This window comes from Patagioenas fasciata, chromosome 24 (assembly GCF_037038585.1).
Source record: "Patagioenas fasciata isolate bPatFas1 chromosome 24, bPatFas1.hap1, whole genome shotgun sequence".
Classification (NCBI taxonomy): domain Eukaryota; kingdom Metazoa; phylum Chordata; class Aves; order Columbiformes; family Columbidae; genus Patagioenas; species Patagioenas fasciata.
In genome coordinates this window covers 7348158-7363071 of record NC_092543.1, presented here as the reverse complement: position 1 = coordinate 7363071, position 14914 = coordinate 7348158, and the positions used below count along the sequence as shown (strand labels likewise).

General features: G+C 60.0%; 2 protein-coding genes across 2 annotated transcripts; one reads left to right on the top strand and one right to left on the bottom strand.

The window, feature by feature from the left end:
* Positions 1–1616: 1616 nt before the first annotated feature.
* On the bottom strand, positions 1617–4188 carry SMIM35 (small integral membrane protein 35). Its single transcript, XM_065855531.2, has 5 exons — positions 4173–4188; positions 3935–4069; positions 2217–2333; positions 1918–1951; positions 1617–1720 (listed from the first exon to the last, which is right to left on the bottom strand). Exons 1-5 carry the CDS (start codon positions 4186–4188, stop codon positions 1618–1620), a joined length of 405 nt encoding a protein of 134 aa, XP_065711603.1. The 3' UTR covers position 1617.
* A 2278-nt stretch (positions 4189–6466) lies between these two features.
* TMPRSS4 (transmembrane serine protease 4) lies at positions 6467–14571 on the top strand. The gene is made up of 13 exons (XM_071798787.1): positions 6467–6475; positions 10023–10053; positions 10134–10247; positions 10415–10567; positions 10669–10798; positions 11957–12058; positions 12148–12188; positions 12750–12912; positions 13135–13301; positions 13454–13549; positions 13658–13797; positions 13979–14168; positions 14368–14571. Exons 1-13 carry the CDS (start codon positions 6467–6469, stop codon positions 14526–14528), a joined length of 1497 nt encoding a protein of 498 aa, XP_071654888.1. The 3' UTR covers positions 14529–14571.
* Positions 14572–14914: the final 343 nt, after the last annotated feature.

Sequence of the window (14914 nt, the reverse complement as noted above, 5' to 3'; positions counted from 1 at the left end):
TTTTTAAACTTCGTCTGAAAAACAGTCATCAAAACTAAGCGGAACTATTTACGTTTTTTTTTTTCTTCATCTAAATTCTCCTGACGTCAAGTTCTGTGCCTGGATCCCCCGCAGTGCTGGGTGCTGCCGGCTCCTTCTCGCCATGAAAGGCTCCAGCCGGCTGCGTCCAGCGCCAGCACCGGGGCCCAGACAGGCACCGTTCCCCCCCCCCCAAACAGCCAGGGCTCTGCTTTCCACAAAACCCCCAGGAGTTTGCCAAAAAGCTACAGACCGTGTGGTTTGGCTTCGATAATGAGAGCACGGATGCTCCCTGCGACTCCCTGGAAGTCCCAGATGCTGACGTTTTCCTGAATTAAGTCACAGCGTAAGGCACGGAGGACGCTCGCTCTGACTCCCCCTGCAAGCCGCTCTCCTCCCGCTCCTCCTTGCGCCGTGGCTCCCCCAGCGGGGGCTGTGCCTGTGCAAACGCCTTGCAAACGCCTTTCCTGCCCCCAGCAGCAGCAGGGGCCCCGCTCCTCGGGCTGCAGCGACTTTGCGGGGCTGCTCTTGTGCTGCAGGTGCTGCCAGGGCCACTTGCTCTGCCGAGGTTGAAGGCGGCGGGCACAGGAACCAACAGGGTTTTTCTGAGGTGTTTGCTTGCACTGTCAGGGCAGAGAACAATTTCCACATCGGTCCAGATATTTGGCCAAGGAGGGAAGTTTGAAGCAGTCTCATTTCCTTATGGCATTTTCGCTATTGCACAAAACCAGCCATCCCATGCTGAGGCTCATTGCCACGCTTTTTAGCTGGTTCCCTGCATGCCCTGTTTGCCAACAGCCTGCCCAAGGTCTCCTGGGCATGCAGCTGGCTGGTCCCCAGGGCTGGGGGGGTCTCTGAGCCATGGGGATCCATGGGGAAGGTGGCTTCTCCCCTCCAGGGTCTGTGTTTGAGGAAGACTGAGATAAGGCAGCTGCGTCTTCCTCTGTCTCAAGCAAGGGGGTGGCAGCCAGTCCCGGGCACCTTCCAGTGCTGCCCATGGCCAGGGAGGGCCAGCGAGACACACGCAGCTGTGGGGGACCAAACCGAGAAGCTCTTTTAAAAAAACAGAAACTTCACTGTTCCAATTTCAATGGAAATCCAGCCTGTTTGGGGGCTGTTTTTTAAAGAAGCGAGAGCAGAGGAATTCCCCCATGGCTGGTTTTGGTTGCTGTTTCTGTGGCTGCCGAAGGCGGGTGTGAGGCAGCACGGGGAGCGCACGGGCTCAGCCCCAGCCCTGAGCTCCTTCACCCTCAACCACGTACCCAGTCCCCAGACAAGGACAGCGGGGCGCAGGGAAGGAAATACAAACCAAAACTTGCATGGGGGGAAATAAAACCCAAGCCCAGGGAAAGCCCCTGATGCCCCACAGATGCGGGGATGACTTCTGCAGGAAAAACCTTGGGACTGTCCCAGGGAAAGCTGCGATGGCCAGAAGCTACGAGGAAGCACAAAGGCTCTGGGACACAGCACGTGCTCCAGGCACCACGAGGCCCCTGCCTGCACTGCTTGGGGGACACACAGGGCCAGGGACCCGCTCCCCCGTCCCAGGCAGGGAGGAGTGGGGTGATGTCCTACCTGCACGACAGCCCGGCTCTCGCCTCATGGCCCGTGGTCCTGGAAAGGCACGTAGCCCTTGGCCCCGCTCAGCGAGCCGCTGATGCTGAACGGCGGCACCAGCTCCACCGCCACCGAGCCCAGCCCGCTGCAGGGATGGCAGGGGTGTCAGCGAGATGCCTGCCCTCCCCAGCCCCAACACCCGCGGGATGGATGTCCCCAGAGAGCCCAGGGCATCTGCAAACAGCAGAGCCCCGTGGTTTGGGGCTACCCAGGGCTTGCGACACCTTGGCACCATGCAAAGGGAGCACCCAGCCCGCCCCAGGTCCCCACAGCTTCACTCACCAGTTGTGGTAGAGGTTGAAGACAAAGTTGGGCCCTGGGGAGGCAGGAAAAAGGGGTGTCAGAGCTGTGTGGAGCCATGAGCTCGCCTTCACTTTGCCTTGGGTATGTGCAGGACAGCCAGCCACAGCAGGACATCACTGCATCCCCCTCCCCAGCACCTGCGTGTCCCCAGTTTGTCCCAAAGCCACCCCAGGACCAGCAGATGCCAGGCATGCTCCCCACATCCCTGCTTGCTTTATGTTTTATTTTTTCCAGCCCCCCGCCCTGCTGCCACCTTTCCCCGCTCTGCCTGTACTCACCGCGCCAGCACTGGCCCCTGCGGTACCACCGGACGATGGTGTAGCTGAGAAGCACCAGGACCAGCAAGGCCAGCCCGACACCCAAGACAAGCCCGAGCCCTTCGATGGGCTCTTGCCCTGTAAAGCAGAGGGAGAAGAGGTTCTGCAGACAAACACCTCCGGGAGACTGGGGCTTCTGATGATCCCCTGGTAGGGACAGGACTGCTGTGGCGCTGGGGACACATCCCTGTGCTGTCCCTATGGCATGGAGGGACTGTGCTCCGCAAGGCTGTTTGAGCATTGTGGAACAGTGGTTTTTGCTACCCCTAAAGCCCCATGCTAGAGACTTTTGATCTCAGTTGCACAGCCATCACCTGTGCTCTCAGCAGGGTTTAGCCATGCAGTTTAGCTACAGCTAAATGTCAGCAAAAATGCAGGCAGGGCAGGGAAGTGGCAGAGCAGGGCTGAGGAGGTGCTTGCTGTCACCTCCTGCAGCTGAGGTGTCCTGGACCTGTGGTGCATCCTGCCAGCCATGCCCCAGCAGCACTGGGCTGAGCTGGGAAGAGCCAGGAGAGCAGCAGGGTGCCACAGCTGTGGCACTGGAGCTGTCCCAGTGCTCCGCAGCCCTGCAGTGCCATACCCTGGTTTGTCCCGCAGCTGCACAGACCCATTTCTGGACAGGCAGTTCCCTCTAGAGGATGCGTCTGTCAGGGCGAGCAGCCTCCTGCTGCCAGCACCGGGCTGTGATGGGGAAGCAACGGGGCTGCGCAGGATTTCCGCAGCACCCCTGGGCCCCCTCCAAACCCCCTGTCCACACCACAGGGTCCAGCAAAGCCCAGCACCAGCCAGTGCTCCCAGCATCGTCTGCACCAGGCTGCTAATAACACCTCTGTCCAGCCACTGCTGGCTCCCAGCCACCCAAACTGCCGCAGAAACATCACCCCAGACCCTTCTCTACTGTCTCCAGTGTGAGCCCGTCTCTCAGGCAGCACAGCATCTTGCACACCCACCTGCACCCCAGCATCCCCACAGCCCCACCCTGACCAGCAGGGTACCCGGTCACTCCCAGTGTGGCCCATTAGCAAAACACAGGAGGGGTGATGGTGGGCACAGCCCTGGGGGCTGCTGTGCCCAGGAGGGGACAGCAGGGTCTGGCCACTGCCCCAGCACACGGTCACCCCTGCATCTCTGCCTTGCCCGCACACAGGGTTTGGGCAGGTGCCTGGCACAGAGACTGGGTGCTGTGCCTTGCAGCATCAGGAGGGAGGAGGCAGCAGAAAAGGATGACCTAACAACAGCTAAATTTAGACAGATGCCAGTGGAGTGAGGACATTTCCCCTGTGGTCACAGTGTTTACATAGTGAGCAAAGTCCCAGGTCATCCTGCAACCCACAGCACTTGCTCTACATGATGGGATCCGGCAAACGCCAGAGGAGCCACGGAGCATCGCACCACCAGCTCGCAAACCGCAGGGCAGCCGAGCAGGACCAGCCTTCTGCTGGCCCTCCTGGCAGGGCACGAGGGGCCAGGATCCGCAGACAGCCAACACACCCTGCTTCTGCTCGGCCAGGGGTGAGCTGGGCACCCCGGGACCCCAGCCCCGGGATCCCAGCCCCGGCACAGGCTGGCGTGGGTGAGGTCAGGGAGGCAGCTGCAGGAGTGACTCACGCGGCAGGAGCGTGGTGCAATAGCTTCCCTGGATGAGCCAGCTGCCGAAACTGCCCTGACCCCATGCCTACCGCCGGTGGGAGGATGATGGCTTGGTGCCCAGCCCTGCCCCGTGTGGGAGGCGCTCCCTGCCCCGGCACCCAGGGAGCAGACGTCCTTGTGTCCCAGACAGGTGCCTCCAAGCAGCACCAGCAGCCAAACCCCAGCTGCACAGAGAGCACGGGGAGGTGAAGGTCACCAAGATACTATCGGTGCCATAAAGCATCTCCACCTCTGCTCCGTAAGGGGAGAAAAAGGCCGCCTACTAACCTGCCCCATGGTCCATGTCCCGGTGCCAGCGTCGTGCCGCAGGAGGCGCTGACGGCGAGCCCAGGCTGGGAGCTCCTGCAGCAGCCCCCGCTGTGTGCTGGGGCCTGGCACGTCCTGCCTGTCCCCTCCTCTCCCTGTGACACAGCCGCCTCACCGCCCCTGCCGCAGCAAGCCTGGGCACCACTCCTCGCCCACTGGTTCAACTGGTTTCCAGGGGAGAAAGCAGAGGAGATCAGCAGACGCCACCCCTCACACGATGGACATCGCCTGCACCCCAGACCTGGACAGCTGCTCCCAGCCCGGCCTCCCCACCCGCACCCTTGGCAGAGGCTGAACTGGTAGCACTGGGAGCCCAAGGGGCAGGGAGTGTCCAGCCCTGGCCAGGTGCCCAAGTGGCTGTGTCCTCCCACTGCCACCTCCTGGCAAACAGCAGCACCCAGAAGGGGGACAAGGTCCCACAGAGAGCCCGGGCTTGGGTGTTTGGGGTTGCTCACAAAGGTTATGGACCTGTGCAAGGCAAGGGCACCCACGGCGAGGGCAGGACCCCAGGGTGACAGGATATTGCTCACCCACTGTCCCCAGTCACAGACACCTCCTGCTATGACATACTTACAGCTGTATTTGATCACCTCAAAGCCTGGAGTCACCAGGTTAGGGGGCGATCACCGCCTGCTTGCAGAAAGAGAGGGAAACCATCTCCTGTGCCTGCAGGTAGAAGGTAACAAACCAGGATAACCATTAAGAGCCTGGAAACTGGGCATCCAAGGGCAAAACCACTCCCTTCCTTGAAACCTCCTCTTTGCGCATGCACAGGCACAACCTCTGTCTGTGCCAAAGCGAGCAGCCGGGGCAGGAACGAAGCCCCTGGGCAGCCAGCACCTTGGCACTGAGACCCAGGGGCAACGCGGGGACCCATGGGGACGCTGGTTGGGATGCAGAGGGGCTGATGCACATTGGATGATGCACACTGCAGACCCCAGGCTCTGGCAGCAGCTGCCTCAGACAGAGAGGTCGGGGCTGCTCCTCGCCGGGCAGTGGAGAGGCAAGGGACAGGGTGAGTGTCCATGTGGCTCCGGGAGGCCGGCGGCTGCGCAGAGCCCCGGGCCAGCCCTGCCTGGCCTCTGCCTGACCCCAGACGGAGCCAGGGTGCCTGGAAGCCTGTGTCACGCCAGGGAAGGGTGATGATGCAGCCGCACTCCAGGAAGCAAAGCCCCGAAGGTGCCCGGAGCTGTGACATAACAGGTACAAACCTCAGCTGCTTCCTCAAAGCCTTCCCCTAACCTCGGAGCAGGAAGAGCCGCTCCCCACCACCTCCCACCCTGTGGATGCTCCCGGCTGCTCTCCATTCCACAGCAGTGGGGCCTGGCTGTGGGGCTGGTGCTGGGATGCTCTGGGAAGGCAGCCCACACCTTGAGGGGGTCCCTGTGGCACAGGCTCATCCCATGGTCCCAGCCTTGAAGACCCAGCTTCAGCACTAAGAAAGGAGGAGGTTTCTCCCAGAGGACACATAAGGGAGTCTGGAAGGGCCACGCTCAGACCTCTGGCAGCAACAGCTCCATACAACCTGCCCAGGACACCAGCTGCTCCCATACAGCCCCACACCTACCAGCACTGCACATGTCCCAGCCTGCATAGCAGCCCCACAGGTACCTGCCATGGGCACCCACTCATTTTCCATTAATCTCACCCCAGCACTGCCAGGAACACCTGCCAGCTGTGACCTGGGGCTGCACGGGGACACACAGACTGGGTGACCTGAGACACAGCAGCATGCAATGGCCCGGTAACCTCATGTGTAAACTCTTCTCCTTTCCTCCTCCACCTGCTAAAGCTTCCGCTTAAAAACAACCTGGTGCAACACAGAAGAGCCGGACAAAGAGTGGAGTGACTGTGGTTCGCCTTATCATCAGGAGAGAGGCAGGAAAAATCCTGCTCTGTCAGTCAGTTCACTCCTGATAAGCCAATTTGTGACAGCAGCTCCGCAGGTGAGTCACCCTCCAGTGGCAGATGCTCAGGAGATTATGGAAGGTGATGGTGCTGCTGATAGACCGGTGTTATATTACAATACAAATCATCATTCCTGTTTCACAACTCCTGTTGTGGGTTTTAAGGAGTGCTTGGGCGGTCCTGCCCCAGTGCTGGTGCAGAGCGGACAGAGCAGCGCAGGCACAGGGGAGGTGGGAACATCACCAGCCTGGGGCTCCCAGGGCACCAGGGCACCCACCGCCTCCCTGTGCCCCAAACAGGAGGATATTTGCCAGGTTTCTGCAGGCTCAAGACCACATCAGCGCTCGATGAACATGGTGAGTTACTGACAGCTTCGCCCACCGCTCTGCCCTCTCCCCGCACCTCGGCCCCATGCGCGCACCCCGGGAGCAGGCGGGCGCGCCCCACGCACCCGCAGCTGGCTCAGCGCTGCCAGCAGCGTTTACCGGCAATGGGGCAGCCCAGGCTCAAAAGAGCTGATTCCCCTGCCCCTATCCCCCCTCAGCACCCGGGCAGGGAATGATTGTATCCATCTCCCTCAACATCCCATCATGGCTGTTGGATACGGTGCTTGGCTGTCCCCACGAGCCCTCACTGCCACATTTCTCTGTGGCTTGCCTTGGCCTTCTCCCAGACCAGGGCGCAGACAAGTGAGGCAGCGTGTCTCGCAAGACTGCTCACCAAGAGGAACGTGTCCTCATGGAACATCTTATCACCCCGAGAAGGGGCTGGTTCTCAGGCAGCGCCTGGGCAAGAGCCTGGTGTCCCTGCTCCCACTGCGGGACTGCCTGTCCATCTGCTCAGCACAAGGGACACGCTCGGCTTCCTGCAGCACCTTTTGCAAGTAAAGCCATGGCCACCAAACCCCAGCCTGGCATGCAGTCCCTCCCTAGGAGAAAGAGGCTTCTTCAACAGGGGCAGCCACGTACAGCCCAGCTCACTGGGCACCGTAAAGCTCTCTACCAGCACCGCGCTGAGACAGCATCCCCTCCAGAGCGGGGAACTCACCCCCTGTATGACAGCAACGGCTCCACTCACCTGTGGGTTAAATCCCCTGCAGCCAAAGAGTTAGCCACGGATCCAAGCACCCTGCACCCTTGAAGCTGGGGTCTGCACAGCATCGAGAAAGTTTTGCACTTTCTGTCATGCAGAGCAGCTGGCACAGCTATGAAGTGCACCACAGCCGCTGCCAGCCCCACGCTGCGCAGGGCAAACGGCACAAGATTGCTCCGATGGCGTGGGTGCAGAAGTTCGTTGGCAGTCCATGGCTTGTGGGCTGGCATTTGCACAGCTGGAGTGCAGACCGGCCATGGTGGCATTAACATGCTTTGAGAGAATACATCAGTGGAGCTCAATTAGTTACGGTAGCCTTGAGTTCTCCTGGAAATCGTGTGCTTGCAGTCCATGCAGGAGGTGGCACAGCTCTTCCCTCACTTTGAGTTTAACCAGTGCAGCTCCTGCTTGCCATGTGGTTTTGAGAGCAAGTGGGCAATCACCGAGAGGCAGACCCCGGGACGGCTCCAAGCTCTGAACCTGTTTGAAACTGACGGCTTTTGTGGACTGAAGAAAACGCAATACCTTCGCAATGGGGGAAGGTGACCAGCACCACAGCATCATCCCTCACACCTGCATCTGCACCAGCCATGCACAGGGCTGTCAGAAAGGAGCCCAACACCTGGCGATGTGATGGGCACAAGAACCTGCCTGAGCCCTGGACGTGCCCCACAGCCCCGAGCAGCAGCTCCAGGACCGTTCCCACAGGGAACCGTTAGGATCCCATTATCTGGGTCATGCCTGGCCCAAGCCCATGGTGACACAAGAGGTCAGCATGAGGAAGGGCTGGCCGCGCGTGCCCTCGGCTGGCTGTGCTGGAGGATGTAGGTGGTGTTTGGGAGCAAGCATTACAAAATCCCCAGGGCTCCTGCAGGCACTGGGCACTGCAGATGGGCAGCTTGGGAATGGCAGCTGAGATGGGAGGTCCAGGAGATGCTCCCCATCCTGCCCTCCTGCTCCCAGCAGGTCCCTGGCTCCCTGTCTCCAGCAGCCGGGCTCCATGTCCCCTGGCAGCTCTGCAGTGCCCTCACAGGAAGCAAAAAGCCCCAAGGGGCTATGCAGAGCCCAGCCAAGGGCTGGGTGCTCACCACAACTTGCCCATGCTGGGCAACAGCGCCAGACAAACCTGGCTGTTCAGAAAAGAGCCCCTGGCATTTCCTCAAAAGAGCCAGACGGCTGCATGCTGGGGCACAGCCACATCACCACAGCATCCATCCCTCCCTGCACAGGTCACCTCTTGTTGCCAGGCTGGGGAGCAGCCCAAGCCACACAGCTGGGTTGGGCAGGCAATGTTTCCTGGCTGGGCAAGAGGCAACGGCTGAGCTAGCAGAGCATTAAATCCAAACCATCTTTGTGTATTTACCCACAAAGAATCGCTTGGCACTTGCCTGTAAAAGCCTGCTGGTAGAGCCTTTGTGCGTGGCTAAACATGTCCAAACACAGTGACCCGCAGAGGGAGGGCTGCGCCACTCCCTGCGCCAGCCTGGGGCTGGAGCACGGTCCCTCTGCAGCCTCACCGCACGCTGATCTTCAAACCCCAACCCTGAGCTCACACAGGGGCCTCTGCTCTCATCTGGGTCGTGTCCTGAACTGCACTCCTGGATCTGTGGGTTTATTGCAGTGTTTTTAATCTTGCCTATCTCTGTTCAAGCTGGATACGGGTCGTGCAAAAAACCTCAAGTCTTACCTGTGGCAGTAGAGTTCAGAAGCAGCAGCAAAGGAAAAGAGCTCGCTGGGGGCTGGAAGGGCATTCAAATTCGAGGGACACACAAATGCGCCACTTTCCGCAGGCTCGGCAGGGCAGGAGCTTCCAAACTGCAACCTGACGGGAGCAGCCCTCAGCACTGTGGCACCAGCATGGCTGTGAAACAGGGCAAAAAAAACATACAGTGTCCACCCAAAACTCCCCCAAAGGGGTTCTGAGCTCTGTTCAGCATCAATCTGCACACCAAGGACAAGGGAGGCTCCTGCAACAACATCTGGCTGGTGCAGCCCTCAGGACCCTTCCCACTGCAACTGGGCATCTCTCATATGAGAAGCTATTGCAGGAAAATGAATGTGAAGCTATCAAGAGGGATCAATGCCTTATTCATCACTTGCCCCAGCGCTGACTGCTACCAGGGCTGTGTTTACCGCGTGTCCTAGCAGCGGCACAGCCCTCCCTCCTGCCTTGAGAGTACTTGTTCCCATGGGCCAGGCTGCTTTCTCCAGTGGCTCTGCCAGTCTGCTGGGGAGGATTTGGGCTGTACCACTCAGTTTCTGACCCTGCGCTGGGCCAGACAAAGGATAAAAACCCTGTTGTGACAGGTCTGGGTGCCACAGCCCTGCAGGCACATGTATTTTGACTCAGGGTTTCTTGGCACATCAGAAAGCACCTCTTTTATAAAGCCTGTGACTTTAAGCCTCTGATGCATTAATGACGGTAACTCTATAATATCAATAGGCGCTTACTGGAACTGTAGAGGTGGTGTCCATGGAAAAAACACAGCCAAGTGTTGTCACACCAGAACCCCTGCTGCCACCTCCTTCCCAGCATCTCTAAAGCAACCTCAGACACAGATTGGGGCAGTTTCCCTGAAAATGCTTCTGGCAGAACTCAAGTCAAAACCACAACAGCCTCTGTACCTGCCCAGGCTGAGACAACCCTCTGCCTTCTCAGGGCGGCCCTCCCCGGGGTGCAGGATCATTCTAGCTGTGTGCTTGGTGTGGGAATCACCACGGGGCCAGCCACCCACGCTGCTATAGACCCTTCCCACCTGATTTTTGGCTGCAGTTTCAGCTCAGTAACTGTTTTTCCCCTCTGGTTTGCAGGATTTAGCCTCCGAGCGGCTGAATGGCGGAGGTAATGCCCGTGGGAGCTGAGGGTGCGAGTGCTGCCAGGCTGGACCCGGCAATGCAGCGCCACGCTCCTCTGTGTTGCAGGTCCCAGCACAAGACGAAAAGCCCCCTCGAGGCGGGAGTCCTTCAAGCGGATCGGCGTCCCCGTCCTGGCAGCGGTCCTCAGCCTCGCCTGCCTGGTTTCAATAGGGTTCCTGGGTACGGCTCCTCTTCTCCCCTCTCCTTTTGCACAGCCACGGCTCAGCAAACACAGCTCTGGAGCCAGGGCTCAGCTGGGACCGCTCTACCACCTTCCTGCTGAACCCCAAGCCCTGAGGGTGCCCAGCAGTGGGAGTTCAGTGCTGAGCCCCCCTCTTTCTCTCCAGTCAAGGTGTACCTGGAGTACCACTACTTCTTCTGCAAACAGCCCCTGAAACTGGTGCCGCTGCAGCAGGTGTGCGATGGGAACGTGGACTGTCTGCAGGGCGAGGACGAGGCCAACTGTCCCCAGTGGGTCCGCGAAGGGCCACCAGCTGGGGGTGAGTCCATGACACCCCCTTAGAACCCCAGAGGGGCTGGGCTGCTACAGCAAGCCTGCCAAACTCACCCGTGACACAGCTGACTTGGTGTCTGTCTCCAGCCCGCGTTTCCAAAGACAGATCCATCCTGCAGGTGCTTAACAGAAACACCGGAGCCTGGTTCTGTGTCTGCCACGACCACTTCAACCTGGTGCTGGCAAAAGCAGCCTGCGAGGAAATGGGCTACAGGAGGTACACAGCTCCTTTCTCTGCACCTCTCTCACCTGCTCTATCTACCCCTCTACCATAAAAGCTCTTTTTGAGGGGGGCTCTCGGAGCTCTGCAGCGATGTCTCCAGTCCACCCACACTGTGCAGAGCACTCAGTGAGTCCCTCAGAACTGGCTGCTCTCTGTGCTAGGAGCTCTGTCCCCAGCCCACAGACACCCTGATGTGGGGGTCCCCACAGCCACGCTGCCTTCAGCTCAGCAGAGCAGCCCCTCCTGGAGCACACGCAGAGCCCAGCCTGACTCCCACCATCAATGGAACTCACCTGGGGTGGCACACGGCTTCCCATACCCCCTTTTAAAGCCCCAGGAGGTGGCTGGGGGGTGTGGATGCTGCTCAGCTGTGGGCAGGGCTGAGTCCTTGCAGCTGTGATGAAGCTCTATGTCACCCACCTGTGTACTGCCATGATCTAGTGGCAAGTCTGGAGTGCTGCCTTTAACTAAAGCTGGTTAAAACCAAGATTTGGGGAAATAGTGCGCTAGCCCTGCATGTTTGGTATCAGCCCTGGATTAAGGGAGGGTTTGGGTTATGTTGGGGGTACACTGATGTGTTCTGGTGTTTGAGGCCATCTAGGAGCATAGCCTGAGCCCAAGATGGGCCAAAAAGTCAGGGAGCACAGCACAGGCCCCAAATGTCACAGCAGCAGGGACACCCCTGAGGTGCCCTGGGAGCTACCTGCCCACATGTCCCCGAGCAGCAGGGAGTTGTCCCCCTTCCTGCGATGCGCTCCTCTCTCTGCTCTGGTGGCCAGTCCTCCCATCCTGTCCCAGGTCCTCTTTTGGCATCCCTGTGTCCCTGTCCTAAAGAACCCCCCTTTTCTGTGGGCTCTATCTCTGGCTCACTGGCATGGGGTTCGCGTTCCCTTCCTAAGCTCCTGCTTCCACCCTGTCTCACCAGCCCTTTGTTGGGGCCACAGACAAACATTTAGGACCTACCTGTCAGGCTTCAGTCCTGACGTTCTGGAACTGAGTTGTACCACCTTTGGCTCAGTCTGAGCCCAAACTGCTGAGTTTGTGGCTCCCGGAGGTGCTGAGCCACCAGTGCCTGTCCTCTCCAGCAGCTGTGCCTCGCTGGGAGTGTGCGGGATGGCTGCTCTCGCTGACCCGTGTCCCCGTGTCTTTCAGCACTCCCACGTTCCGGGAGGTGGAGGTGGGCGCAGGGCAGCCCCTGCCTCCCCGCGAGGTCGTGCTGAGCAACGGCAGCCTCCAGGTGCCCGAGCCGGGCAGGTGAGTGCTGGGGCTGTGCAGCAGTGGCCCCGTGCCCCTCGCCCCAGCGTCTCCTCCACCGAACCCAGCCCTTTTCCTCCCTCTTGCAGGAAATGCCTCTCTGGACGGGTTGTTTCGCTCTTTTGCTCCAGTAAGTATCAGGAGGCTGTGTGCACCTTGCGGCACGCGGGGCTTCGTGCTGCTCCGGGTCCCCGTTCCTGGCACAGCCCCATGTGCTGCATTGCAGCCGTGAGAGCTCGGCTCAGGCTCAGGCCCAGGCCCTGCCCCCCCAGTTCCTGCACTGCATGAGAAAAGTTAGATTTAATTACTGCTAACGTTCTTGCTAAGCCAATGTAAACCTCCGAAAAATTAAGCACCTAAGAGAGGCTTAGCTGGCTGCCTGGATGGGTTTACTTTTGTTGATGAATCACCCTAATTAACCTAATCCTCCTGGTGGACTGGAGAAGGAAAGGAATAGACCTGGGGCTGATGTGCAAACAGAGAACAAAAGGGGGTGTGCCAAGTGTCCCACGAAGGGGTGACACGTCAGGGGGCGGGGGGTGAGGCACCTGGGCCATGCTCCTCTCTATGGGAGGTGTGGGAGCCTTCGTCCCTGCTCACCCTGAGGATGGAGGAGGGCAGAGCGGGTGCTGTTTCTCTCCCCATCGCTGCAGCTAACGTGTGTCTTTGTCGCTGCTCCGCCGCCTGGCAGAGGACTGCGGGGAGAGCATCCGCGCCCCGCGCGTGCTGGGCGGCAGCCCGGCCGCCATCGAGGCTTGGCCGTGGCAGGTCAGCCTGCAGTACAGGAAGGAGCACATCTGCGGGGGCAGCATCATCGGCCCCAGCTGGGTCCTCACGGCAGCACACTGCTTCAAGTGAGTCGGCAACCTCCCCGCTGCACCCACGTGCTCCTTAAACTCTGGGTTTAAGGCACACGTTGCCTAAATGTTGTGTAATGCACACAACTGCACGGGGCTCTGTGCCCCTGTGTCCGATGCAGCTGAGTGATGCTGAGCAGGGAGGGCTTTGCTGCCCGTCCCCGCCGCAGAGGCACAGGGGCGGAAGAGCAGAGCAGTAACAAACGTGTCCGTGCACAGGAACAACCCCATCATTCAGAGCTGGAGCGTGAAGGCCGGCTCCGACCTCCTCTCGGGCACCACCACCCTTGCCGTGGAGAAGGTCTTCCTGGCTGAGGCGACGTCCACATCTGCCAAGGTCAACGACATCGCCCTGGTGAAGCTGCGGTCTCCCGTGCATGTCACAGGTGAGCTGTGGCACACACCTGCTTGAAGCAAGATCTCACGAAGGCAAAGCAAGCAGTGCCTTACCCAGGGTGCAGCCGAGAGCGGGTGCCCCGACAGCGGTGTGGCACCCGTGAGCCTCCCCAGACACCTCCCTCTCCCCTCTCCCTTCCAGACAGAAGCAAGCCCATCTGTCTGCCCTATTTCGATGAGGAGCTGGTACCTGGCACATCCCTGTGGGTGACAGGCTGGGGCTACACACAGGAGCACGGTGAGTGGGACTGCTCGGGGACAAGCGCTGTGCCTGAGATGGGGGCTTTTGGGGTTCCTGCTTGCCCAGCCTTCTGGGGGCCCCTCTGAGCAACCATGTTTTGCACAGGGAAACTGTCGGAGATCCTGCAGCAGGCAGAGGTGAAACTCATAGACAGGGAGAGCTGCAACCTGTCCGCCTACCACGGGGAAGTCACCGAGAAGATGCTGTGTGCCGGTCTGCCCCAAGGCGGGGTGGACACCTGCCAGGTGGGGGGGCCTGGTGCGGAAAGAGGGGGTGGGTTGGGCTGCACCTATGGGTGAAATAGCCCCTTTCAGGGAAGAGTTCTCCTCCTGGGAAATGGCTGCAAGCCGCACCCGTGAGCACCGGCACTCACCGTGCTGCGGGCTGGGGGCTCCGAGCCCCCCTCAGACAGCTTGTCCTTGGCAGGGGGACAGCGGCGGGCCCCTGCTCTACTCGGGCGGGCACTGGCAGGTGGTGGGCATCGTCAGCTGGGGCCAGGGCTGCGGGGACCCCAGCACGCCCGGCGTCTACACCAGTGTCCGTGCCTACCTCAACTGGATCTACGCCGTCCGGAGGGTCAGTGCCGTCCTGCTGACACCGCTGCAGCAACTCGCAGGTTTTGGGGGGCAGTGGGAATGGCTCAGGGCCCCCTCACTGGCTCTACACAGAGGGGAAGCGCCCCGGCGGGGTGCAGCATCGCTGCAGGGTGGGCCGCGGGGATGGGCCCCTGGGCTCTGCGCAGGCGCTGAGCCAGCTCCCTAAGCTTTCAGCTGCCCTGAAAAGCTTGTGATTTCTTCTCTCCCCTCTCCTTCCAGTTGGAGCTCTGAGGCCTGTTGGGACAGGTCCATCTCCCCAAGCCTCCCTCCCGTCCCTACGCACTTGGCTGTCCCAGCTCTGGCAGCAGCTGGGAAATGGATCTCAAGCCGTGGAAGGTGAGCGGTGCCTCCCGAACCGTGGCTGGCAGGCTGTGATTTAGTGTGCCAGAGATCAGCCAAGGAGGCAAAGTGCGGCTCGGAGCGACGGCCACCGATAGTGTGAAGGAATCTGATCAGCTCAAGCTCCCTTCCAGAGAGAGATTAATTTATTGCCCTGTGCCGACCCTGCTGCGGCAGGAAGGCTCCTGTGGGGCTACGCTGCTGTTTGCTCACTACTGTTATACAGAGAGAAACTATGTTTGTGCTGTAGAGTATCCCCATTAAAAGAAAGTATATGTTTTTTCATGCAGCCTCTGAGGGCCTTTTGTCTCTTGCTTGCAGGGGTATGTTTCACAATACCCTGTGCGGTGCCAGAGCGGCTTTCCCAGCACAAGGCAGGCTCTATCTGCTGGCTCCCGTGAACAAGCTGTTCCTGCGCACACAGAAG

What these genes read in the sequence shown, in the direction of transcription:
- TMPRSS4 (XM_071798787.1), top strand. An exon ending in ACGGCAGCACACTGCTTCAA is followed by an intron (nt 12,913 to 13,134) that starts GTGAGTCGGCAA and finishes GTCCGTGCACAG; the next exon opens with GAACAACCCCATCATTCAGA. An exon ending in GGGCTACACACAGGAGCACG is followed by an intron (nt 13,550 to 13,657) that starts GTGAGTGGGACT and finishes TGTTTTGCACAG; the next exon opens with GGAAACTGTCGGAGATCCTG.
- SMIM35 (XM_065855531.2), bottom strand. An exon ending in CAGGGGCCAGTGCTGGCGCG is followed by an intron (nt 1,952 to 2,216) that starts GTGAGTACAGGC and finishes CTGCCTCCCCAG; the next exon opens with GGCCCAACTTTGTCTTCAAC. An exon ending in TTCAACCTCTACCACAACTG is followed by an intron (nt 1,721 to 1,917) that starts GTGAGTGAAGCT and finishes CCATCCCTGCAG; the next exon opens with CGGGCTGGGCTCGGTGGCGG.